The sequence below is a fragment of the Lytechinus pictus genome, chromosome 5 (assembly GCF_037042905.1).
Source record: "Lytechinus pictus isolate F3 Inbred chromosome 5, Lp3.0, whole genome shotgun sequence".
In the NCBI taxonomy this organism is placed as follows: domain Eukaryota; kingdom Metazoa; phylum Echinodermata; class Echinoidea; order Temnopleuroida; family Toxopneustidae; genus Lytechinus; species Lytechinus pictus.
Window position 1 is genome coordinate 33565706 of NC_087249.1, and position 27911 is coordinate 33593616.

Sequence of the window (27911 nt, forward strand, 5' to 3'; positions counted from 1 at the left end):
AATTTGATAGCCTATTTTATGTGGTTTGTATTGACGCTTGAAATGATGAAGCCTATTCTTTGCAAATAATTTATTTCCTTGTATTATATTAAGAAGTACTAGTAATTTGATATCATTTCATGTTTGTATTTGAGTATTATTCTATTGTTGTAAATTGTTGTACAAAATAATTATTCAGCCTTTGGCTGCGAGGCATGTTTTTAACAAACCATTATTGAATTGATTTTAGCCATATATATGGCTGCTATTTTTTCAAGCATTCAGCTTGCGGTAGCTGGTCTTGCATTTGAATTCATTTGTTATTGTTTACATGAATTATGTCTATATCTTCTTATAACCATAGGCGGCGGAAGTGGGGGCGGGGGGAGTATCCCCCCTAAATTTTAGGTGGGGTTACGAACCCCCCTAAATTTTTTGTTGATAACCTTTTTTTTTTGCTTCAATTTTTTTTGCTTGTCATTTTTTTTTGCTTTTCAAAAAAATGTGGTGCCCCCTAAAATTGTTGGCTTCCACCGCCAACTACATTGTCACCGTTGTAATTTGATCATTATGTATGTTTAATTGATTTTAAATAATTGTTATAAATTTGCAATTTTGAATAAATGCAGAAATACCTGCTTTAAAAAGAAAGAGAAATGCTCGCATATATGACGTCACAAATAAAAAAAAATAAAACTCTATTATTAGCCCGGGGGTGGTGGCTCAACTTACCCGCCTTCCCCTATATATATATACATTTTTTTTTTTACCACAACCGGCTGGATACGTCTTTCTCAGGCAACATCTTCCCTCTAGCGTACCTATACTGCCCCCCCCCCCTTACGAGTCACACTCACAACCCATGCAAGGGACGTGTCCCTAGCTATGCCCCCCCCCCCCCCCCCCCCCCCCCCGATGAGTCACAACTGATCCCTGACAAGCCACCATAGTGGCCCCCTTCTTTGAAGTTGAATACCTTCTTTTTTCTTCTTTTTTTTTTGCTTCTTTTTTTTTGCTTGTCAATTTTTTTCTGGTGCGAAATGTCCTTTACATCCTGTTGAGGATCATTTTTTTTTTTCCTGTTTTTTTTTTTCTGGTACGAAATCCTTTAGGCCTATTTGTGGTTTAAGTCAAGACCTTTTCTAGGCGTGTCAAATTTTTGGGCGGACGATTTTGCCCCCCCCCCCTGTGACTTAGAATAGGCCCTATATTTCAAATTAGAGCAGAAAGATTAATTTATGAACCATCTATTCCATCTCATTTAGAATTAGCTTCACGGTACCGTACGCCATGACGTATTTTTCTTTACTTGGGCAAGTGTTGGTCCTGAAAAGGACCACCCAATCTCTTTAAAAAATAATAAAAAAAGACGTGTTGCATTTTGACCAAGAAAGATCAGTATGGAATCCAGTTGAGTACTACTAGATTAGGACACAAGTAATAATATTGTGACCAGTAACAAACTCCAGTAGACTAATATTATATTAAGACCACTTTAATTTCGAGTTAGTAATTCAAGATCAGTTTGACAAGTGGAATTTCAACTTGTAACTTTTTAAATTGACTGGTCTAGCTTAGTTGATCCAGTCTAATTTCATATGGACAAATATACGCGCAGCACTGAACCAGGGGCCCGTTTCTCAACACATGGACAAGTTAGTCATATCTTTATCCACCAACCACGGAGTTAGTTCCAATCTTACTAAACCTGTTTCTCGAAAGGCTTCCTAACTAGAATACCTTGATATCGATACTATCGGTAAAAAGAGCAGACGAGACGTAGCCTTAGTCACAAAATAGCATAATTTTCAAAAAGAAAAATTATTACAAAATTGCAAATATTATGATGAATTGGGAAATAATTCTTTTCAAAATAATAGCACAGGTGAATTATGCATCATACATACTTAGACCATGAAGACTGGAGTATTCAATTGCAGAGAGAATTAGATTATGAATAATTCATTTCATGACTAAAAAATCACTTGTGGACGTTGAGATGGGTACCCCCGGGAGACCCAATTTTAATAGTTTACGAAAGTAAACCATAACGGTTTTCTTTGTAAAATGATGATAATTATACGGACTTTTACGATTCCAAACGTCATCAAAATATAGTTTAACGAAACATTTTTAATCATTGATACCAAAAGATACGATATTGGACAAATTATATGCATAAACTAGATATAGAATTCATCTAACTGTTAATAAGGGTCTGAAAACAACAAATACGAGTTCAGTTATGGATGGCCTGACGTGGTAGAATCTTTATCGATTAAATCATTTTATTATTTCAAAATTAATGGTTTTGTGGCGTTTACCAAGAGTTTTTATAGTTTCTTTGTATTACAATTATCATTGAATGCATTTGCCCACTTGTTTTGTGATGTAATTTCAACCTCTATGATTGATTACGTAAGATTATAATTTTAAAATTTCTAGGCACTTTCGCATGTCATAGTCTACCCACGTGATGCCACTACGTCATTAAGAAAGAAGTTAAGACAGGTTCGGAGGTGTCATAAATATTTAGTGAGGTTGTTGTACCCGATCTTGGTAAAGAGGGCTTCGTGAAACGGTTAGCGGACAAGTAGCTCACTATCTCCGATTTAGTCAAGAAGTTAGACTTATGACGGTGTTGAGAAACGGGCCCCTGTAAGACAAGTAACCAATGTTGCAATTTCCAGATCGAGTTACCAGTTGAAATTCTACTGGTCAGACTGGTCCAGTTTAAACTGGTTCTTTGTGATTTATTATTTTCTCCATTAGTTTGTGATGGAGGGCAAAGCACGTGCTCTTTCCGTAACCCGTTGGGAGAATCACGAGACTGTCGTTTCCTCTCTGGGCCTCTTCCAGGGCCTGTTTTTGAGGCACCTTTAATTTTATTGCAAATTCTTCTTCAAGTTCCTCCATATTTGCAACGCGAACTACGTTTCTGATGTCAATGTCGACTCAATATTGACCTTGATTCTAACTTATTACATCTCTAATTTTTAAAAAAATGTATTTTGTAAACGCAGTCATGTTTGTTCATAATATACAGATTGGGATAAATATAATTTTAATGAAATTAATTCTTCTTTAAATAATGTTTTTTTTTCTATGTTAAATGCAAGCAAGATTGATATCCATTACTGAAATACCTAAATCGCGATTTATTTGAAAAGCAAGTTCGTGATTCGACCGAAGTTTTCTTATCTCTTCTTGTAATGCATATTCATTAACCTTAACAGTGACGACATCTTATAAATATTCATGTTGCGCATGCGCATACATATTTTTCATTTAATTCAACATGGCGATTCGTACGAAATCCGAAAATTGATCCTCTATTGTACGATTCCATCGAATTTTCGTAATTTTAAGGAGAACGTATCTTGAACTCAGTTTGTTTAGGTAAGGTCAGTCCTAACTGTCGTATTTTTGGTTTCGTTTTATCATCCATGTTTTTGTAATTTAGCGATTAATCTAGTGCATCAGTGCACTCCGGTGAGAACGAGTGGGAGCGTTCAGGACCTCGACACTGTCTAAAGACGTCGTGTCGAGGTTCCCGGGGCAACGGTTCCGCTAGCTCGTTTGTGATGAAACCCTCATCCCTAGACACATAGACATAGTTCCCCATTTGTTTGAAATTAATAGAAAATCAAACAAATAGTCTAGATCGAGGCCAGAAATTTTTAATTGAACAAATGCCAATGCCATTGCATGTGCATGTTGTTGAATTAAATTTGATTTTGATTTGACATTTGAATTTATCTCTGACTTCACTCTTCAGCCAGTTCAGGACTTGATGAATGATTGAAAAAAAAATTACCTCATCACTGTTCATAACTTCCTTCAGCTCCCTCTGTATTCTGCCTGTAGCGATGTTAGCCATATTTGTTGAGATAATGGAGGGACTATTCTTACACTTGAAATCTCACTCATCAGTCAACCACTGGACGACTTAAGCATAAAACATCACATAGCTGGCATAGGATTACATAATAAACAATACTCTTCGTGGATTTCTGCTCCGTACAATTATGGTATGTGCGAGATCTAGATATTATCGAATTGGCAGTTGCACTAAATTATACTGCGACTTTTGACGTGCCAATTCACGCGAATGCTAAATTTTTCAAAGTGCTAAATCGTACTAGTGCTAAAATATCATTATTGTGGAATGTTGGAAAAGAGAGACGGAATAAACGAAAAATTCAAATGAATTTTAGGCTTTGTTTAGAAAATTGTCACAATCAGGGGCGGATCCAGGATTTTCCAAAAGGGGGGCACATTTTTCCTGGGAAAATTTGTTTTGACAAGCAAAAAAAAAAAAAAGGTTTTAACAAAAACATCTTCGAGATAGGCTGCAGAGCCCTTTGAAGATTACAGCAGATGATGATGAAAAAATTAAGGATATTTCGCCCCCGAAAAAAGATTGACAAGCAAAAAAAAAATGGTCTTCACTTTCAAAAGGAGGGGGGCACACTTCTGTTTTATCTGTTTTGGGCATTTTTACATTACAAATTTTAATTTTGCTTCTCAAGTGGTCACAATTACTTTCAAAATCAAGTTTCAAAACGGCAGCAAAGTCTTAATAAATATTTTGTTGAAAACCCTTTTTTTGGGGGGGGTTGTCAAATTTTTCCTCGGGAAAATGTTCCCCCCCCCCCCCTTTGAAAAATCATGGATCCGCCCCTGACTAATACTACTGTTACCATTTATGGATTCATCCTTCAATCGCGGCAATCAAGTTGCTTTTGGCCTCATTCTGCAACCTAAAAAAACCGCAAGATTTTTCGCGCGGTCGCTCTGCTCCGCGCTCAATCTATTCTTATTAGTATTTGGCACTGAAAATTCGGGGAAATTCATTGTAAAGGTTATATCCGCTGCATCAGTATGAGAGTATCAATAAGGCCATTTACGAATAATTCTATATGATTCCAACATGACTTTTAAATATGGTTATAACTTTGGTACTCAGAAACGAATCAAAACATCATTCAATTACACTGTCGTGAACATGGTGAATGTATAGGGGGACGGGTTATCCTGACAATGCATCTTTATGGAAGTGGGGCAGGGGCAGCGGACCAAAGTTGAAAGTGGGGGGGGGGGCACAGGGAAAAGGGCACCTTTTCTTTCGAAAAGGGCACTATCTTAAACATGGCCGTATATATGCAGAAATTTTTCGCTGGGGGGCAGCAGGCCTAATTTTTTTGGAAAAACTCAAAAGCGAGGGAGCGAAGCGACAGAGCTTATCATTTCGTACAGCCATGATCTTAAATCAAAGAAAATATTGAAAAAATTACTTATCTACCCCACTCATATGACTCAGATACTTAAGGCACGTAGGATTATTTTTTCATTCATTGTGCACTTGTAGAACAGAAAGGCGCTAAATAAAGAAACCGGGCGCCCATCGGGCACGGAAAGAGTGGTTTTTCAGGACAACTTATCTGATATGAAAAATATGCATCTATGAGAAGGCAAATTGGCACTCGTTAAACACATCTCAGGTGAAAAGGGCACATAACACGTTCACAGGGGGAACTTTTCTAAGGTAAAAGGGGGCACTGATATAAAAAGGGCACCTAGAAGAAGGAAAAGGGGCACTTGCTAATGGCAGCATAAAACGGATCCTTCTCAGGTGAAAGGGGCATGCACAGGTCATGTTCGTGAGGGGCTTTTCTTGTGTAAAAAGGGGCACTGATTCGATAAAGGGCATTTAAAAGAAGGCAAGGGAGCTCTTGCTGACATATAAAACGGATCCTTCTCAGGTAAAAGGGCACAGAACACGTCCATGAGAGGACATTTCTTGAAAAAATTGGCACTTATACAAGAAAGGGCACTTGGTAAAACCTAAAACGAGCCTTCTTCCGATGAAAGGGGCACAATACACATTCGTGAAGGGGCATTTTTCTTGCGTAAAAAGGGCACTTTTTCAGTGCTTCAAAAAGTGGGGGGCACTGTGCCCCTCAGGATCGCCGCCCCTGAAGTGGGGGATATTAAATTGTACATTGTAAATTGTAATATATGTATTCAATGATTATTAAACGATGATTAACTGATGACAAAAATCAATGCCTTTAATGAAACACTTATTTTTAAGATAACAATATTAATCTTTACAATTACATCCATTTTATAGGAGACTTTAAATCAGTTAACATAACATTTAAATTATGAATTTAGATCAAAATTTTTAATGTTGCATCATCTCCAAAATAATATAATGTTTCCTTTCTGCGATCGTTTCCTTTTCGTTTGCATCATTGTGCTATTTCCACGTTTTTAGAAGTTTATAGAGTTGCCTGTGATGGCCGTCGTTCCATAAGGCTCTCTTATTCCCGATAATCATGATCACATAGTTTGTTCCATTCTCATCTCACCTTTAACCAGTGAGTAAAGAAGTTTTCTTTGAACAAATCTTGACTGCTAAATCCTCATTTGCTCTTTTCGATACCAGAACTTCTTTTTTTTTCTTTCTAGAGTTTTCATTTTTGATACCGTATAATACACGACTGAAGCAACTATTTCAAGGTTCACTCACTATGCTCACTCCCCTCATTTTGTCCCATAATAAATTGCACACCCCTTGCATGAAAGATGTTCTGACATCATTCTGTCTTCCAACTGCTGAAAAATCAATCCCTCGCTTTGCTCGCTCGCATTAAGATATTAGATATTAACTTAAATTCAGTAGCTTATATCACAAGAAAAACGTTACAAAATCCTTCAAAATAATTGTAATATGCATTCAACTGATGTCATCACCAAAAGTGACTCTGGGCACAGTTTTATCCCCGTATCCATATCCCTTGATGTGATAATTACTCAACACTGTCTTAAAGAATGTTTTGGGCTACCATGTTTTCCAACTACTGAAAGTTCCCTCGATCGCTTCGCTCGCTTGCATATTTATATTAACTGTGATTCATGATTCATGCAGTGAATTTATATCACAAGAAACCATTACAATAGTATACCCAGTGTTTTGGGTGTCACCCAATTTATGTCAGTATTGCTATCTTCCCCCCCCCCCCCCGGGGCGTATAGAGTGGACAGGGAGGGCAAGAGCCAACAATTTCCCTGTCATCATGGTATATGAACAGGCAATGCTGTAATGAGGCTAAAAATTTTAGAGGGCCAGATATAATCGGGCAATTTTTTTTTTACGTTGCAAGCGAGCAAAAATTTTGAAATTTTTATTTAAAAATCCAATTTTGTGATAGATTTTGACACAATATTCAGATAACAATGTCATATTTCACCCTTCTCCCTTTCCTTTTCTTCCTTTTTTTTTCCGTGGACTGTGCGCCTCTATGTGTTTTTTTTTAATGATTTGGCGCGAGCATTTATATAGGGCAAAGCTCCATACTTCCCCCTTAAACAATATGGCGCGTATAGCAACAAGTTACTTAAGTCCCATGAGAATAACTTTAAAATAGACTTAGACGTACTATTCAGATAAATATCTCACACTTTTCCCTTTTTTTTTGGGCTGTTACTTTGTAGAACTTGTGGAGGCCATGGTCCAACACCTCCAAACGACACTGCCTTATATACGGCCGCTATTGTTCAATCAAATCGCGTGGATATATGCCCATATAGCTTTCACATAACATTTTACAAAGCAGTTGCGTGATAATCCAACATTTTAGAGGGCACACCATAGGAAAAGTAGGAAAATTTGCACACAAAAAAAAGTTGCCTGCAAGCGAAACGAGTCAGAAAGATAATGGCCATTCGAAATGAAATTCTATAATTAATAAATAATTTTACATCATAGCAAATAACATATGAATTTGTTACCCCCTATTTTGTTCACCTAATATGAAGGTTTTATTCAGCTTGGGTCGGCTGTATTTGGCAGTTAATGATACGCGTACCGCCTTGACCGAACTGTGCGAAGTCTGTGTGGTCTGTGTGGTAGAGATAGGCCGGGCCGTAAACACTACTTCTTGGGGGTGCATAAATTGCCCTAATTAAGTTTATAAATTGTGACAAAATAGAATCACTGTAATTTGTTTATGATATTGAATGTGGTACGACATAAGGATAACGGAGCAGCTTCTGTTTATGTTAAGATATAGACATATAAGGAAATGTTTTCTTCTGACCAAAAAGTGAGAATAATTTTCTCTGATTCTGTACTCCTTCCCTCGATGTACTCCCGAGTTCAGGTTCAGTTGTCTTAGCGACGCGTTGTTTACTACTATACTGCGCGCATTGTGTGTGTACGTGATTATTGCATAGAAATGTATTCGGCGTATTGTGTGGTGTATACACCGTTCATGCGCTGCACGTATACGTATATGCACCGGTATGCACACATTATTCATCCCTGGATTTGGCTTTTTAAAATGAGACAAGCATGATTTAACGTGAAAATTGACGGAGCTAAATATTAATCAATCAATATGAATTTTATATGTATGAAAAGCTTACATGTTACATATCCCTGTCTGGGAACGAGGATTTCCAAATCTAACGCAAAACGCGCTGCTGCCAGGTTGAACATCGTATACCAAAATCCAATCGAGCACAGTGCGACCAATTAATGGATATTGTTAATATTAAAAGTTAATTGCATTGTAAAGTTTAACCTAGAAGTGGCGAATTTTTTTTTTCAAGAATAGGCATGATTTTACATGTAATGAAAAGGAAATGTTCTCTTCTTCTTCTTATATCTAGGACGAGGATATTGTACCCCCTTTCAATTTTTGATAGGAGAGGAAAGAGTATAAAGAGTTGATAGGCATACTAAAATAGACAATCGTACGTGCGCAGTGCGACTAATCAATTAACGTAGATTATGCGTGATAAATACAAAAAAAGTTCATTGGATTGTAAAGTTTGACCTAAAAAACACGGCGGTTTTTTTCAACCAATTAGGTTGAACCTTATATCACAAGAAAGAGTTACAACCTGTCTATCTGATAGTCGTTGAACTGAGACATTTTGATACGAAAGTCAGACGCTGTAAGAGAAGATCGAGCCCAAAACAGTGCAAAAAGTGCTTCTCTCACACAAAAACACGAGAAACTGTGTATTTTCAGTCAAAAAAACACGGTTGTTTTTTTAATCAGAATATAAAATGACAGATATCATGAGATGAAGAACAAGTCTAAGATTAAGAAACCGTTTGAACCCGTGAAAAATCTCGAGCGGTTTTTGAGATATGAGTTAAAAGAGCCGAAAATGGGTCTATTTTGTCAAGTTTTTGACGCCGGAATAGGGGATTTGCCACGGTGCGCGTTAAGTGAACACAACAAATTCATATGCACTCATATAATTTTCCGTTCAATTTATTTCGTGAAAAAAGGAAAAATCCGGGAAGAATCTCAGGATATGAACCGGGGATATGAACAGCCCTCTTTCTTTGCGAGGGAGTCAAATTTTCCTTATTTTGAATTTCGGAGAGGAGGGCTGTTAAAAACACCCATCACATTTTTAAAGTAAAAAAGTTATATTTGTTTTTGTTTCATCAAATAATCATTGTTGTTTAGGTTGATGAGAATTCAGTCAAATGCCATCAGAATAAAAGTGGCAAATTTTACATCTAGACGTGCTTGTTTTTTCTTAATTCTAGTATAATGTGCATTTTATCCTAGGATATATCGTGGCAGAGCTGTTCATAAGCAGCGTAACTGTTAAATTGCTCGTAGCAAAAAATATTTAGTGAAATAATGTCATGTACACGATTCAAGAAATTTCCATTGTTATGTTTACAGATTCTGTTCAATTTCATAATATTTTCATCCTAGAATATACTTGATTATAGGAGATTAATAACATTTTAAAAATAATAATAATAATGTACATTTATATATTAAAACAAGTAACATACAAATTAATAATATACTCCCCCCGGCTCACTTCGTATTGCAAATCAATACAAGCTGTTCTTAGTGGATACTTTTACTTCGCAAGTACTATTTTGATCGTTTTTATTTAGCACAGCTTTTTTTTTTACTACGTAGCTTGGAGGGCGAACGATCCTCGTTTAATAAATTCAATTATGCAAGAGAATGGATTTTGATATGAAAATTCCAAATCATTTACAATTGTAATTAAAAATAAAAGTTCAATGTAAAATTTATTTAATTATTAATGGGTGAATATTAAAAACTAGTCATAATTAGAGTCTAACAAACCTGTCGAAAAAGTATACTGATATCATTTAAAGAGACAATTCGCGCGGCGGATCAGCTGAAACCGCGCGCCTATTTTGTACATGACATGTGTGTGATCGAAAACGCTGCATGCAACACGTCAATAAACAACGTGGATATATATATTTAACAGTTAGAATATATACTGTTATAATATAGTGGTCTCCATCTGGATTTTATCGGACTATTTGACCGATTTGTGTCCCTCGTGTCCTGTCGTTTGACTCTTGATGGTGGATTCTCTCATCAATCAAGGAATACCTGAAGATCCATTGCAATTATCTCCCAGAATGCCGAACATCAAAGTCTTCAGCGGGTCATCGCATCAAGATCTGGCGCAGAAGATCGCCAATCGACTCGGCTATGATCTTGGCCGAGTTGTCACTAAGAAATTCTCAAACCAAGAAACTTGGTAATTTCTTCCCTATCTATCATGTCTATTCTACAATTGTTTTACTAGTCCATTCTCTAACTGTTGTTAGATAGTGCAGCTGCAGCTTCATTTTCTACAGACAGTAATTGAAAGTGTAGCTAAGTGCAAGTTTGTTGAATTTTGTCATGTCTAAATTGTGAGAAAATGACATGTGACACTGACAGTGTCACTCACAAAGTTGTCCTTGTTGAGTGTTAATTTTGTGGCATGCCTAATTTGTTTTCAATTTCATGTTTAAGTTGCACTTGTTTTCTTCTATCTGTAACTTTCAATACAACCCCAACTACATTCATTCAGTTAGTTACATGTACACCCCCTTCTCTGTGTTTAATTTTGGTTTTAACATAAACTTGCTTGAACTTTTCTGAGAAAATTTTTTTTTTCCTTTTTATGAGACCATTTCTCGGAGGCCTGGAGAGTTCACTGACGTGTGCTTACTCTCAATGGAGCCAGGGATTGTGCCTATATAGATCTATATGCATGTAGGCTTGGCTTTTTTAAACTTTCGCCCCCGAGATTTCCCTGGAAAAGTTCAAGCCCTTAATCATGTAAATGGGGCTATGGGCTAGAACTTCATTTCCGACATTTATACATTATTGATTTCATTTTTTTTACACATATACATTAAAAAAAAAAATATTATGAGAAGATGGAATGTAACTTGCTGATGTTTACGTCGCCATCTTGTACTCTATCAGTAGCTAAGCAACGACACGCATATAGAGGGCAGTATGCTGAACACTATTGTCACTAGTAGATCTATATGGGCGATTCCAAGTAAAAGTGGACATTTTCCAAAAATTATGTGGGCTCTTTCAAATATATTTGCTCTTACAAATCTAAATCAAAATTTTCTATTCAAACTCATATGGGGATCAAAATTAGCATCAACAATTTTTTTCATACAAGTGAAGTATGCACCTCATAAATATAGGAGAATCAGAACCATAAAAAAAAAAATTCTTAATTTCAATTTAACAGAAAACTTTTTTTTTTAAATAAATTTCCAGTTAGGCCTAGATAATATGAAGATAATCATTTTACGCCATATTTTTTTCTCCACAAGAGAAACTCAAAGTTGCTTCCCAAATTCAAATGTCTTGTTTGATACTTCTATATGTAAGTAATGTTTTGCAAGTATCGAAATTGGTAAAAGTTTTTTAACTTGAAAGAGCTATGAAAAAGTGATTTTTTTTCCCCATCCTTTTTGTGTAATGCGACTGACCAATTTTGGGGACGTGATGGTGTCCACAATATACAGCATACAACCTTTCTGTATGAAAAGCCTCAATTGTCAAGATAAATTGACAGTATTAATTTGTCAGAATGACTCACCCCTGTAAAACTGACAGCACCAAGTACATGTATTACATGCAGAAAAAACACAAAAGTGTAATGCAACTGACCGAGTACATGTGTACATGTACATGTAATCACAACTTTTGAAAAATTGATATCACCCCTTCATATTATACTACATGTACCGGTATATAAATCTGAAGAAATGCCCTAAAATGCGTGAACCTGATTTCCTTTAGTATACAGTGGACTGATACATGTACATGTTTGAAAAGTCGGCCTAATCAAATTAAAGTGTATCTTCAACTTTCTAGGGCCTATTTCAAAATTGGTAACCATCATGCTTAAGTTTGAAACTTGTGTTTGAATCCTGGGGGGGGGGGGGCAGTCAAATATGTTGCTATACACATGCGTGACCAAAAAAACGTGTTTAAAGGGGTGTGTTTTTTTTCCAGTTTTCGACGCGGGCCACGCATGCACTCGTTACAGGTATAAAAAACAGAGCTTTTTTTAAAGACTAGCCAAACGTGTTTAGGGTATGTTTTTCCCCCAAGCTTTTTCCCTTGGGTCATATTCTGGCGACAACTTGTTTAGGGGCCAAAATGTGTAAATAAAGCTCGTGAAAAACTTGTTTAGGGGGTTATTTTGCACACACAGAAAAACTTGTTGAGGAATTGTATGTTGACAAATTATATATCGGTCATTATTTTAATGCATGAAGTAGAATAAGGAGAACTCAATATTTCCTTCAGTTTTAGAAAAGGTAATTCATCCTCCATCCAACATGCTTAAATTCTCCTAGAAGATATTTCTCTGAAGAAATATTGACTTAGTGTATATTTTTCCAATCTAAATATTTAAAGAATTTACATGTACATGTATCTACACCTTAATAGGATAAAATGGAGCTAATTTTTCGTCCGACATGAAAATTGGCGCGTCAGAGAGAATGTCTATTATTCACCCCTCTATGAACAAGGTCAAAATTTGTAATAACCTGCAACAAAATACATGCCAGTATGCCGAAGATCACCAATAATGATAAAATAATGGCACAACACTAACTTTTTGTCTTGGTGGCCCACAAAGCAAATTTAGTGACCCTAACACAATAGAAAACCTTGAAAACGTTGGTAGCCCAACCAGGCCACGAAGTGTTGGCTTTTACAGAATTTTGGTGGCCTGACTCCCATGTTTGGTTGCCCTGGGCCACTGCTAATGTCGAGCCCTGCAGAAGACATTCGAAATTTAAACATGGTTCAGGTTAATGTTTTATATGCTCAAAATTGGTATGAATGTCACCCTTGTCTGATGGGTTTTGGCCTGGGTATAGTTGTACATGTATTGCATTATAAATTTGTTTTCACGGTACTGTACCTGCTTTGTAGTGTGGAGATCGGAGAGAGTGTGCGTGGTGAAGATGTTTACATCGTGCAGAGCGGGTGTGGTGACATCAATGACAACCTCATGGAGATGCTCATCATGATCAACGCATGCAAGATTGCATCATCGTCCCGCGTTACAGCCGTCATCCCTCTCTTCCCTTATGCTAGGCAAGACAAGAAGGACAAGGTAAGTTGTTGCATACTTTAGAACATTTACATGTCAGAACACCGGGGTTTCTGGGGAATATCTGAGCACCATTTGTTTGAAGGTTTCATATCATATTGTCAGTTAAATTTGTTTAGCTAAGAATCAAACTGGATACTACTAGTACTCAAATGTACATGTACAGTGATGCTTGAAAGTTGGTGAACTCCAACAGAAAAATTAACGTGTTCTAGCTCTACCATGTTTTAGATTTAATTATAAAGTCAGGTGATAAAATATTACATGCAGTAAAGGTTGTTTCTCTTGGCTTACTGAACATAGTAGACTTGTAGTGTTGTTGTCTAATGTACAGGTACACACATTCAACACTCGACATGAAGGAGTGCATTTTATAGTGGGGTTCACTAACTTTTGAGCACAACTGTATTAGGAGAAGAAGTTAGTGACTTTGTATACCTTGATAATCAATTTATACTGTTGGTCAGCTTATTTGCATGTACTGCATAACAAGGAATGAACACAGATAAAGGATACTGCAAGTTTACATTTCCCTACCCCTGCATATGTCATTTTTAAAAAGAACAGCTCTAGAACAAGGGTTCTCGATCAATTAGTCTTTTTTTTTAAAGAGTCACATTCGTTATCAGAAAACTTTACTGTGCCACTATTTATCTTGAAGAAATAATCCCTTTTGCAGCTCATACTGTACATGTACATGTACTGGAAGCTAAACTTGGATGGACACACGTACTGTTGCAACACCCATAGCACAAATCCAACAAGTCCTGTTTTATCTGACAATTACCATAGTAACGGTGCTTCTCAGCCAATCTGAATCAAGGAAAGTTGTCAGATCTAAATGTTGATAAAATTATCCCCAGGGCAGCCCCCCCCCCCTTAGCTTTTTTTATTACCCATATAATGCATTTTAGGTAGTGACTGTTAATGTAAACATGCAAATTTAACACAATTTATGGAGAAACATAAAATTAAACTGGTTAATTTTATGTTTTTTTTCCATAGCTCCTTGCATGTGCTAAATAAATGTTCTTCACAAGGACTAATGGTTTTCTTTAATCCAGAACCCTTCTATTAAAAATATCATAAATTTGTTGTCGATGGAATTAAAGGTCTATATCAGTGTGAGAAAATACATACATGTACATGTAGGAACAAGGATTGGAAGATATACTGAAATTGGGAGTTGTTTTTAATCAGTCTTTCTATATCAATACGCTGCTTATCAGATGTTGACAGATATCTCTGTTAGTTTTCTTGCTGTTGGATATCATCTACTGAAGACTGCTGACTAGCATACTGTACACTCTTACTTCTTATGCCGTGCAGCTTGGATGATGGTATTCCTAATGTGCTACTTGGAAGCTTAAGCCTGTCAGTCATTGATTGATAAAGTGTGCGTTCCACAGTGATTCCAAGACATGCATAGGTCTGACATTAGCATCTTTGCTTGTTTTGAAAGGGGAGATGGCCGGGTAGCTGACTGATGTATGGGGGATGCGGTGGTATACAGATGAATTTCACTTAGAAGTGGGTCAAAATTTATTTGCAGGCCAGTGATAGATCATTTAAGGTGTTGATGAAAAATTGAGAGCAACATTTTTTTATTGTTTATACAAACTAAGATTTCAAGTTATGGCTTATTATTTTACCCAGTGAGTTGTAATAAGATTAATACTGTAATGATTTCAGTCTGTACCCCCTTGGCAATTACATACCAAGGATTATTACACCCCCAGAAAATGAACCACTTTCAGTGTAACAATTTGTTGCCCTATGCTGTTCCAGAGTCGATGGGGAATCGTCCAGTTCAAACATGACACACTGACAAGATGCAATTTAGCAGAACCAAGGACCAAAAAATTTTGCAAGCCAGGAAAAAAATTATACAGGGTCTCAAAAGAGCCACAGAAGAAATCCCCATTTAAAATGTACTACATTGTTTATACATGTAGTTGCTCATTTAGGCATAAGGTTATGAAAAGTAGCCAATTTTTGCCTAATTCATGTATAAATGCCCAAATAATCTCCATCATGATTATACAATGGGACTTTTCCGGTTCGGACATGTATTGTTTACACTCCAAGGTTGACCATTACATACATGTATATACTTCCGAGGTCAAATTCATTGATCAGTGATTATGAGGGGAACAATTTCTTTTCCAGATTTTCTTTAATACCAGGAGAGACTTTTAATCATCTGCTAAATTATATTTTCATGCATAATACTCTTTCCCTTGGTATTTTAATTTTATACCCACTTATCAAAATTCAGTTAATGTACATGTACGTGTAAGTAATTTACTGTTGATCAAATTGATTTTCAAAAAGTTTCCACTTTCCAGTATGCTACAAGTAGATGATAAACCATTATTTGATTCAATATGCCGCTCTGACTCTGTATCTGTCATTACTCAATGCTGTTAACAAGTTTTTAATGTGGAGTATGGGGGATCAGCACAGTTGCTAATATGATGACAACTTTGTAATGGTTGCCCTTTCATCAAAGCATTTGTCTCTATCCTGATGTTTTTACATGTTCATCGAGGCATATTGTCTGGGTTTTTTTACCGTACATGTTACATGTCAGCCTTTTAATCACGCTGCTTTATCCCATCTCGGTATTAACTTCAGAGTATTGAAGAATACCAAATCAGTGCCTGCTGTGCGTATTTATGACTTCGCAGCAGTTGGCACTTAAATGGTTGTCACAGAAATGCGTTATTGAACTTCATGATTTTTAATGTGTTTCTACACGTACATACAGGGTACACACATGTAGACATACATGTTCATGCATTCTTTAGAATAATGGGGCCGATTGCACGAAAGGGTCTTTCCAAGGACCGTCTTTCGTGTCGCCCATCTTTTATGATGCGCTATAAGCGGGGTGTTTCTGAAATTTATGATAAACAAATAAAATTCGTAAGCTTGCTTTTAAATCAAATTTTATACAATTTCATGAGATATCACATCATTTTATAAACAAATATTTTGTTTATTTTAACGGACAAATAAAATATATTTGCAGATAATTTATTTGAAATGCGTTTCACATGGCGTATCATAAAAGATGGGCGACACGAAAGACGGTCCTTGGAAAGACCCTTTCGTGCAATCGGCCCCAGTTATCTGTGTAGCCTCAGAACATGTTACTGTACTTTGTAATTTGAAAAGAGTCACAGAGGTCCTTTGTGACATGCCACTCCCAACCCAACATTAAGTCACCAGGGAAGGTTCTAGCTGTAAATAGCCCAAATAGCAATTTGGTCTTCAGAAATAAACATGAGAAAATTGGCTAATCTTAAAAGAGTAACTTTTCTTCCTACTGTCCTGTCAAATTTTACATGTAAGTAAAGACTGACGCAATAGTTTTCCAGACTGCTTAGAAGTTTCAATGAGATTTGTCCATATATCATGCTTGAGTGAACTGCAGACTTCAAACCTTGATTTCTCCTTCTTCTTTAAAGCTCTCACTGAATTTCTTATTGAATCAGTTCAATTCACCTCAATTCAATAATTTTTTTCTTATAAGATGATACTGCATACATGTAAAAGCCAAAAGGCTGAATTAGAAAATGTTTTACAGTTTCATACTGCATTACATTGTAAATAAAGTACAAGTTGTTGTGTGGGTTATTTATTGTTGGATCAATTTTGAAAAGTTATTATCATTTTATTAAAGCTTATGATGTGCTCTTTATATTCCAATAGAAATCTTACTATTCATTTTGGGCGACTGTTATTGATGGTGGGGGGGGGGGGCATTTCACATTTTACATTTTCCAGTGTACATGTATATGTATGTGTACTGGTAAAGGTTTGGTGGTATTTACATTGAAGGTTTTGCTTCATTTTCAGTGTAGGAGGGTGTTTTGTGTATTTACCTGTGTGGCAGAGCCTTTGTTTATTTTCATCTACCATGCAGTTTTTCTTTTTCATGAAAACTAAGACTTTTCACTTAACTAAAAAATCATGTCTTTCATCATTTGCGAATTGGGCAAGTCAGTTTTTATACTGTTAAGAAAGCTCCATTACAGCTTGCATTCTAATAATAGTTTGTGTTTGTATAATATACAGAGTCGTGCACCCATCTCAGCCAAGCTGGTAGCTAACATGTTGTCTGTAGCCGGAGCTGATCACATCATCACAATGGATCTTCATGCATCACAAATTCAGGTATGTATGTACCTCTGACAGTGCAATCTCTTTTATTGTGAACTTTTATTCACTATAAAGTCTCATTATATTTTTAGATATTCTATGTCTATATTTTGTGTGAATATTGACATATATATATATATATATACATATATATATATATATATATATATATATATATATAATATATGTAGGGATCTTTCAAAACCGTCAATGGGGCTAAAATGATGGGCTGAAACACTTTAATCCTAAATATTCAGAATGCTTTTGGAGTATAAAGGAACAGCCAATAGAATTTTCTTATCAAGGAAAATAAAAAATATGACTCTGTAATCTGTATGTAGACAGTGAGTTAGTTATAATTTAAAGATTAAAGCAAAAATGAATTACCCACATCTAGTTAGTCCATTAATATTCAAGAATGCAGATTACAGAAGACATTTTTAATGGGAGTAATTCATAATGTTGACGACCTACGTATTCATGAAGAACTCTTGATAATGCTTATAGATACAGGCATGCAGTGTACTTGAACCTCTTACTGCCATGTGTTTACCTCTTCTATTCATCATTTGCAACCTTAGTATAACAAATATTTCCCATTCACATTCTTGAAAGATTCATGAGAGACCTACATGTATCCCCCCCCCCCCCGGCACAAAAAATTATTAATTGCAAGTAGGAAGCTGCTGTGAACATACATTTAGCTTCTGCAATATTCACTAAGAGAGTAAATGTGTCAGAACTCTAGCAATTGGTACAGATTATATTCTTCTCTTTTTTTTTAATAAGCCCTTATGAATTAAGAATTTCAGCCTGCTTTCATTATGTAACTTCTGAAAATCTTATATTTGTTCTGATTAGGGATTCTTCGATATCCCAGTGGACAATCTGTATGCGGAGCCAGCCGTTCTCAAGTGGATCAAGGAGAACATTCCAGAATGGGGCAACAGCATCATCGTATCACCTGATGCAGGAGGCGCAAAGAGGTGAGAGAAACCAGGAGGAACAGACCCATTAAATACTACTAAAATTCTCTTGATCCGGGGATGTGGGGTGGAAGGGGGTTGGTCCTCTCCCAATTGCCCTCGGGGTACACTCCAGCATCTTCCTCCTTAATACATTCTATATTCATCTGTATTTTCCTATATCAGCATCATCATGTCCCTTCATGTTCTATTGCTCATGACATTTAAGAGGCATAGGGTATATTTTTATGTAGTAATCCTGAAGTTGGTTCCTTTATTGGTCTACAACTTTAACAAACGCTTAACCATATTCCATACATATGGCTTCTCAAGATCTTGCCATTTATCTGTTACATAAAAGTTGATATTATGGTAACATTAACACCCCCCCCCCCCTGTTAACTACTATTGTAACATATTGCTCAATAGAATATGAAAATAAAGGAAGGACTTCATGGAAGATGGCATTGGATAACAAAGTTGCTGTTATGGTAATTAATAAGCAACAAGGCCCAGAATATTGAACTCACGCTGACTGGTATTTCTACAAACATCATTTTACTTTTGAATTTTTTATATACAGTATATTTCACTGCCCCTTGCAAAATATAATCCTGCTGAACTGAACTTGTCAGCTACAAATGCAAAAAAAAAAATTTGGGGGGTGAGTTTCTTGAAAGAAAAGGTTTTTGTCTCACCTGCATAGCAGAGTGAGACTATAGGCGCCGCTTTTCCGACGGCGGCGGCGGCGGCGACGGCGACGGCGGCGTCAACACCAAATCTTAACCTGAGGTTAAGTTTTTGAAATGACAGCATAACTTAGAAAGTATATGGACCTAGTTCATGAAACTTGGCCATAAGGTTAATCAAGTATCACTGAACATCCTGTGCGAGTTTCAGGTCACATGATCAAGGTCAAAGGTCATGTAAGGTCAAAGAACTTTGGCCACGTTGGGGGTATTTGTTGAATTGCCATCATATCTCTATAAGTGTATTGGTCTAGTTCATAAAACGTGGAAATAAGAGTAACCAAGTATCACTGAACATCTTGTGCGAGTTATAGTAGTTTTCAAAATCAGCACTGCTGCTATATTGAATCGCGTGATGCAGGTGAGACGGCCAGAGGCATTCCACTTGTTCATTAAAATTGGGTTGTATTTAATGCTCACTTCAGTGTTTAGTCAAATGAAATGTTGCTGGGATATCTTCTAAAAGCCAATGTATAGAAATTGTCACTAGACAACATGTTATTTATCGAGGAACATTATCATAATATCAAATATCATCACATTCTTACAGGGTGACATCCATCGCAGACAGACTCAATGTCGAGTTCGCTCTCATCCACAAAGAGCGTAAGAAGGCTAACGAGGTTGCGTCAATGGTCCTGGTTGGTGATGTCAAGGACAGGGTTGCTATACTGGTTGATGACATGGCTGATACATGTGGTACCATCTGCCATGCTGCTGGAAAGTAAGCCTTTAATTCATCAACAAATCCAGACTACATGTACATTGTAAAGATAAATGCCAGTTGCGGTAACGATTTCAAAATGAGTTCACACAGAAATCAAATAAAATGGCCACCCATGTGTCTGTTTGGATGATAAATATGTACCATAGGATTCTAGAAGAAATTGCGTACCGATAAATGCTGAGAAATGAGCAAAGTAACAATGACATTTTACAAAATTGTCAGTGTTTTCCATTTGCAAAAATAATACACGGAACATGTGTGCTTATTTGTCGTACCGATCTTAAGTGTGAGCATATTTCAGCTTTTATTTCATGATTTCACAAAGTTCAGTTTATGTCAAACTGTACCAAATCTACATCTAGGCTAATATGGTGACAATTACAGTTTTACAGACTTTCTCATGAAATCATTGTTTACTGCAATTAATTTAATTTATCTTTAAATGTCCTCTTCATATCCAAGATCAGTATTAAAGGGTGGGGCATGGACTTATTCTTATTGAAAGTTGTGTGACTTGCGTCAATAGCCCAGTTCCTAATTTCATTCTGCGTATGAGCTGGAAAGAGTTATTCGAGATAACAATTCATTGTGATTTGCAAAATCACTGACATATCAAGCATCTGTGATTTTACCATTATTCGTATGTTCCTTTTGAAATATTCTTTTCTTCACATCCACTGAAGAGCGAGAAAATATTCATAATGGTTTGTATTTGACGGCATATAAAAGCCAATTTGCCAAAAGCAGACAATGCGGCAAAAAGGATTTCCAAATTTGATTACTGATGTAGTGGTACTATTTTTTATATGCCTTGTATTTTTTTCATAGAATTGAATCCCACAGAATTCTATGTTGGGAAAGCTTACCCAACATCTTTTTTAAAACGGTGTTAGTGGTTATCCCAATGAAAAATTGGAAAGGTCATTTTTGAAAAGCCACTCATGAGTCAACTACGAACTGACTTTACGTGTATATTCATTGAAACTGCCATTACCAGTGGAGTACTGTAAAAGTGGAAATTTTCGCGGATTTCGCGTCAAGATTGGCGAGCGCGAATTTAAAAACACACAAATTTATGAGCATCTATTTTAATGCAAGTTTTGAACTGCGATTCAATTGCGTGTATCGTTTTGGCAAAGATATTTGCATAATTTGACCTTTCGAGGGCGACATTTAAGCAAGCAAGCTTGAGCTCCAAAATCATATGCATCGCGAGAATCCAAAGCAATGCGATCATTTTTTTAACAGTCGCAGATACAGCCAGTATTTAGAATATGATTTTCGTTGAAATATAAATTGCTTTTGCTGTTTGAATAGATCTGTTTAGTTTTTAAGAAGACGTTGGGTCGATCGCCCAGGTTTGTTGATTGATCCCATGCACTTTGAATAGCTGTAATCCATCCGGTCCTTACCCGGTGCTCGGCCGTCCATACCAGGCCAGCAGCGCCTCCGTTTTGCCTTCCCCGATGTCCGCCCCACAAAGAAAAGTTGCGCTAACTGTCACAAAAGCTCATCATTGGATCAAAACAATGCTGAATTACGCCGCTTTAGAGCTAGAATTACAATTTAAAATACAATTTCGTCGCTGAAATGTAAAACCATTCACAGATGGGAAAGAAGGAAGTGACTTTGTGATTATGGAGTGTGCAGCGTGAATTCAAGAACCCGCGAATATGTTTTAAACCTGCGAAGCGCGAAAAATTAATCCCGCAAAAACAACAGCGTTTACAGTACTATTTAAATACATTTTAGAGTTGAAAATGATTGAAACATCTCTTAATTTTCTGAGTTTAAACCTGCATTTTTTGGTAAGATAATTGTGTTTGATTAGGTTATGATTACATTTTGCAACAGCCATACAATTGTTCTACCAAAGAAGATGTGTTTTTTTTTAAAACTTTTTTTTTTGTTAAAGCGACCTTCCATTGACAAATCATGGGGAAATCAAGGCCAATCTCAGAACAGAGAAGGGATTCAAGTCTTTCACTAGGCTGCATGCCTGAGGGTGCTATGTAATAGACGCTGGCATGTCTGGGAGGTCTAATATAGGAGAGCAATAGGTAGTAGACTAACCAACCAGAAGTAAGCTGCGTGTTTTCACTATGAAACATGGAACTTAGGTTATTTATTTTGGTTTAGCAATCAAGAGACCTGCTAAGAGTCTAGGAATTGGGATTGCTGGAAACTAGAGTTAACTGCGACGACCCAAAGGAAATACGATCACGAGTTCGGTCAAATTTGTGCTGTCCGAACTTTTATCGCATTAGTCCGACAGGCTCTCATGACAGACGGATTATATTATGCAAGTCAATTGGCCTTTTGCAAATTTCGTATTGATTCAATTTCCCCATGATTTGTCAATGGCTGGCCGCTTTAATACACATTACTTTTCATGCCTGCATAATGCTGTGACACCATTTATCCTCTGATAAACTAATTTATAGATTAAAGGATGCAGGAGCCATCAAGGTCTACGCTATCCTAACCCACGGTATCTTCTCTGGACCTGCAATCAAGAGGATCAACGAAGCTTGTTTTGAGAAGGTCGTCGTCACGAATACCATCCCGCAAGAGGACAAGTGCAAACAGAGCAGTAAAATTGCAGTAAGTGCCTCTGTTAGAGCAAGTCTCTTAACTTAAGTTTAAATTAATTAACATGCAGTATTGTTAAAATCAACACCCACTAGTGCTGTTGAACAGTCATGTCCTTATTCAACTTCAGAGATACCCAATTTACGAAAATTATGCACTTGCAATATTTATGATAATAATTTGGATATTCATAAGGTACTCAGGGGTAAGCACTTTCTAAGCACTTCAAAATTACCATTACTCTGGCCATCAGAGTCAATCACAAATTTCTGCACACAAACATGCACATCCTCCACTCCCTAGGGAGTATTCCATCCAGTTGCCATGTGAGGTGTTCACAGTGCTGGACATGCTACAAAGACTTTCACATCCTACCGAGTACTCGTTTAGCACCTGGGTGGGAAGTGGCAAAGAGTAGATAGACGCCATGCCAAAGGGTGCTCGGATTTGAATACACCACCCTTATAACACTTTACCAAGATCCTTCCATATATTTTTAAAGTGCTAAACATGTGCTTTATATTTGACCTCAATATAAGCGATGTTTTTGTGAGCAAGCTTAGTGCAAACTATTAATTAGTTAGTTTATTTTTACTGAAAGGGTCGTTTGAACGTGTTGCATCACTTTGCAGGTTCTTTATAATTTAATGCATCTAAACAAGTCCATCCTGCGTCTTTTAGCAGGACTCATTCTAAAGAGGCACTAAGTGTCCTTTGCAGTAGCTTTCCAGCATTTCTCATTGTTTTGTCTCTGAGGACACTGAACAGGATTCTTGCATGAATGACGTGACTCTGACTTCGGTGCCTTACTAATTGCATTTAGGAGCATCGGTGAAAGTATAGCTCAAGGATGAAGCCAACACTTGACTCCATAGTTCAGGCAAAAGATCATTGTGGAGAAATAGTTTTAATATGACCCAAATATTACGCTCTCAGTATCTGTTATGTTTACCGTTTGAGGCAATTCAGATTTTTTGTAAATATTCATTATTTGAACACGTCTTCTCAATATTATTAGATATCGATGATTGCATACATGGGTTGGAAAAGTAGAAGTAGGCCGGTAGCATATGTCATGTCAACATTCTTTGTCATCCTGCCTATCGGTCAATAATAAATTCTATACCTGCAATTTTGACCAATCAGATGTCTAGAAACTTTACAAGCAGTATATAACAATTTTATTAACTCATACCCATATCTCTTTCTCATCCCCTCAGGTTATTGACATCTCGATGATGCTTGCAGAGGCCATTCGCAGGACGCATAACGGCGAGTCAGTCTCGTATCTCTTCAGCAACGTGCCGTTGTAGTCTACACTGACGTCTCCATCAGTTTTGTTGTAAATTATAGTTCCAACTTCATCCATCATTTGTACATTGTGTTTTCCATTTTAATGTTCATTTATTTGTCATAGGGTTATGTTTTCTGATTGTACCTACTTGTAACAAGGTTGTAGCGCACAAAAGGTTATGCGGAGAGAAATGCCCAACAAACCCTTCTGTATAACCAACTGATTCCTTTATCATTGAAGAAAAATATTGAAGGGCATTTGGTAGAACCTGCGTATATTTTAATAAGGAACGTTTCTGTTGTGATATCCTTAACTTCTGATAGTTCTCAGTAATTTACCTTTTTCGTATCTCATTTAAGGTAAAGTCATGGGTTTTTCCAAAGTACTTGACACAAATATTCATTTTTATATTGGAAAACACAGAACTGAAAATTATTCTAATTGCAATATTTCTCAGAGAATTCTCAAAACACCTGTCTTATTGAAGAACAAAGTTTTGTAATTCCAGGTATTGAAATTATATCCAACTAATTATTTGTATATGTAGCTTCCAGTCTTTACACGGTTGTAGATTCACTTTCTTGAATTTGTGGCATTCTTTTCTTTTAACATTTGATTTCACTTGCACGTCTGGTTAGAAGGGATAGACTGTTGTGTGCATTAGATGTATGATTTTTTTCGTCCCAAATTACTTTATTACACTAGAGTATTCAGACTGTTTTACCTACAGTACTTTGGAAGAAATTATAACAGTTTGAGAACATTAGTTTTTTGTGGCATATACACCTGTTGACATTTTATTTTTTTCTGATTTATTTGATATATTGATTTAATTCCAATTTCTGGGTATTTCATCGATACTGTTTTGCTTAGGCGAAATGTATCATAATAGAAACATATATATAGGCAATGTTTCCAAATTACAAACTTTGAATTTTATGTCAAAATTATTCTAGGACAAATTGCAAAAAATGTCCCATTTGATACTTTGTTTGTATGTACATAGACCTTTGTTTGAAATATGTAAGAAAAGTACTGACAAGGAATTGAGTAGCAAATTGAAATATGTTGGGCAATCCTTTTGAAAATTGCACAAGGGCAAGTCCATGGTATTCTGTCTCGCGCGTCAAAAAAAATATTTATTGGATACGACTGCAAAGCTATGGTAGATTTAAAGTGCCATCAACTTCAGGTGGTGAGATGCGTTATCGTTTCAAGTTGACTTTAGAAAAATTATGTTGTCATGGCAAGTTACATTATCACTCTTCTGGATCTTCTGCATCACCATTTCGACACAGCTATTTTTAAGTTAACTTGGCAGCTTATCTCACCATGTTGACATAATAAGGCTATTAAGTCAACTTGACAACACATCTTGCCTCTCATCATTTAGTTTTAAGCTTCCTTCAAAACCTTATTTTTTTATCATTGTTATTAGAGCAATAATGTATATGTTAAATTTTCTTTGTTGGTAGTAGATCGTTATTGTTTAGAATGACTTTTTTTTATTTTGCATTTTTTTTCTTTATGATTCATACCAAAATCAATTACCGATATATTATGTTTGTTACGTAATGAAAATTGTATTGTATACAAATGTTATGAATGCAGAAGAAAAAATAAATCAAATCAAATAAGCAATCATGCTGTAAGGGGCACATTATTCGCATTATAATATTCATAGAACCTTTTATTCTCAATAACGTGTGTCTGAAGAATAAAAAGAAGCATACCCTGGACTTGCCCTAAAGAAATCATTCACCACTCAAGTAGAGTACTTCATCAAGGTGTAGTTATGTTTATGTATTGTACATGTAGCATCTCCCCTATCATTGTGAAAATCAGTTGTGCTATTTTTACAATATGTATAGGTACCTCAAGGTATGGTATGGTTTCTATTGAAACATTTTACGTCTATGGCTGTTGAGTCATTGATTACATCTGCTAGTGTATTCTTTTGCTGTTTTAAGTATGAATAATTGATTTGTCTCCTCTTTAGTAAAAACTATTCCTCATATTTACACTTCTTGGGGATGTTTCACAAAGATTTCACGGTTAAGAGTCACACTTAAATTTCACTTGTATACAGTGTAATTGTATGTAAAGCATCATCCCATTGGTCAGATCATGCCTATGGGACATGCACTACCCTGTATCCACCAATCAGATTGCATGCTAAATAACATGTGCACAATGAGGTTTACGCATGGCTCCAAGTCACACTGAACTCTTTGTGAAACACCCCCCCCCCCCCCCCGGGTCCTGTCTTACAAAGAGTTGCAATTGATCCGATCAATCACAACTATGGACGGCCAGCAACGTCAACATCAATCATGCGCTTTTGTTCAAAATATTTTCCAACTATGATGTATATTTATTCATTCATTGTTTTCTTGAAAATTCACTGTCCTTCTCTTTGTTTAAAAGGGCAATGTGCAAATTTCCTGTAGAAAAAAATATGACATTGATGGATTTCCATAGAGTTACGATTGATTGGTTCAATTGTAACTCTTTGTAAGATGGGGCTCTGATTTGATTTATTGTTTGATGTCTTTAGAGTAAAGTACAATGTTTCACCATGTGACCAATAGGCTGTACGGGGTTTGTTACAGAGTTATTTTAGACTTAAGTTGTGCTTATGACACGTTATATGATTGATAGATTAGCCAATAGTGCAGTACCAGGAGCATGAGTTTAAACAATGATTATGTAATACGTATAAAGAAGACCAAAATAACTTTTCCAGAAATACTACCCCCTCCTCCATATATTTTATCTATCAGATGGACTGGTTTACCAAATTATTCAAGTTTTATTCAAGGGTTATTATTGGCAAGATATTCCATCTACATGGACTACAATGCTTGAAAACATATTTTCATACACCATTTGTTGCCATGTTAGGCAACCCCAGAAAAGGTTTGTTTGTCAAGAATAAGCTTTCTACATTAGTATGCAAATAATGTGATTGTTCAACCAACAAAACATTTAGTGTACATGTATAAGCAGACATTCTTGCATAGATTATATTTCTGTGGCATTTCTAGGTTGAGCAATCACAAAATTTGCAACTTTCATTCATAAAATTGTTTCACATTAACAGAAAAACAGAATCATGGCTTGAAAGGAGGTATGCGTACTTGTGTAAATGTTGACCTGTGGAGCCAATTATGTATTGTGAATTTTGATAAACCAAGTAAGTAGAAGTTTTCTACTCACCATCATTATTTTATATTATTTAGGTTTTAGGTTGAAAAGCAGTGTTTCATTTGATTTGATAGAATACTCTGTATATCGTGTTTTCCATATAGGGCGCTAAAACGGTATCATACTCTTTTTTTTGCCCATACTAATTTTCATTGTGAAAATCTATTGTTAGTGAATCATCAATATGGGTGTAAGCAATTTCTGCATACTTGTTTTTAACTAATTCTTAGAGGGGAATGAATTTTGTAAAATATTTGTTGAGTTTAAATGTCATAGAAAAGCAGTGGAAATCAGACGGTTAGCATTGCATCACATCACATGGGACCAGTTATGAAACTGAACATTTGTTCAGATTTAGCATAGCAAAGCCAAAATATTTGAAGAAACAAAGTTATTCATGCTATTTGAACTTGACAAAAGATTAAAACAAATTGAAATACAAAAAAATATTATTTTAAGATACAATTGCTAATTTTACTTTCATTTGTTAATGGGCCTCAATAACTTGGCTAAAGGATAAATTCTCACAGTCCAGGGAGTAAATTTGTGTTGTATTTTGATGAATTCATTACCATACTTTTACAAATGAATTTTAAGAAATGTGGCGAGCTACAATGCAAAATCTGAACTTAACTTCATGGTATTTAATTAAACTTGTTCCATGCGATGTGATGCAGTTTGTTTATTTGTAACTAATGGCTATTAAAGAAATTGTCAATTCACTAATTTTATGCTTCATTTTATTATAAAAAATTAAAAATCTAATG

The 27911-nt window shown here is 36.0% G+C and overlaps 1 protein-coding gene across 1 annotated transcript; it reads left to right on the forward strand.

Annotated features, from left to right (window-relative positions):
* The first annotated feature begins 10139 nt into the window (after window positions 1–10139).
* LOC129262059 (ribose-phosphate pyrophosphokinase 2) lies at window positions 10140–27909 on the forward strand. The gene is made up of 7 exons (XM_064100299.1): window positions 10140–10554; window positions 13263–13446; window positions 17527–17625; window positions 18472–18596; window positions 19875–20048; window positions 22496–22655; window positions 23864–27909. The coding sequence occupies exons 1-7, from the start codon at window positions 10373–10375 to the stop codon at window positions 23954–23956; spliced, it is 1017 nt and encodes a 338-aa protein (XP_063956369.1). The 5' UTR covers window positions 10140–10372; the 3' UTR covers window positions 23957–27909.
* The last annotated feature ends 2 nt before the right edge of the window (window positions 27910–27911 follow it).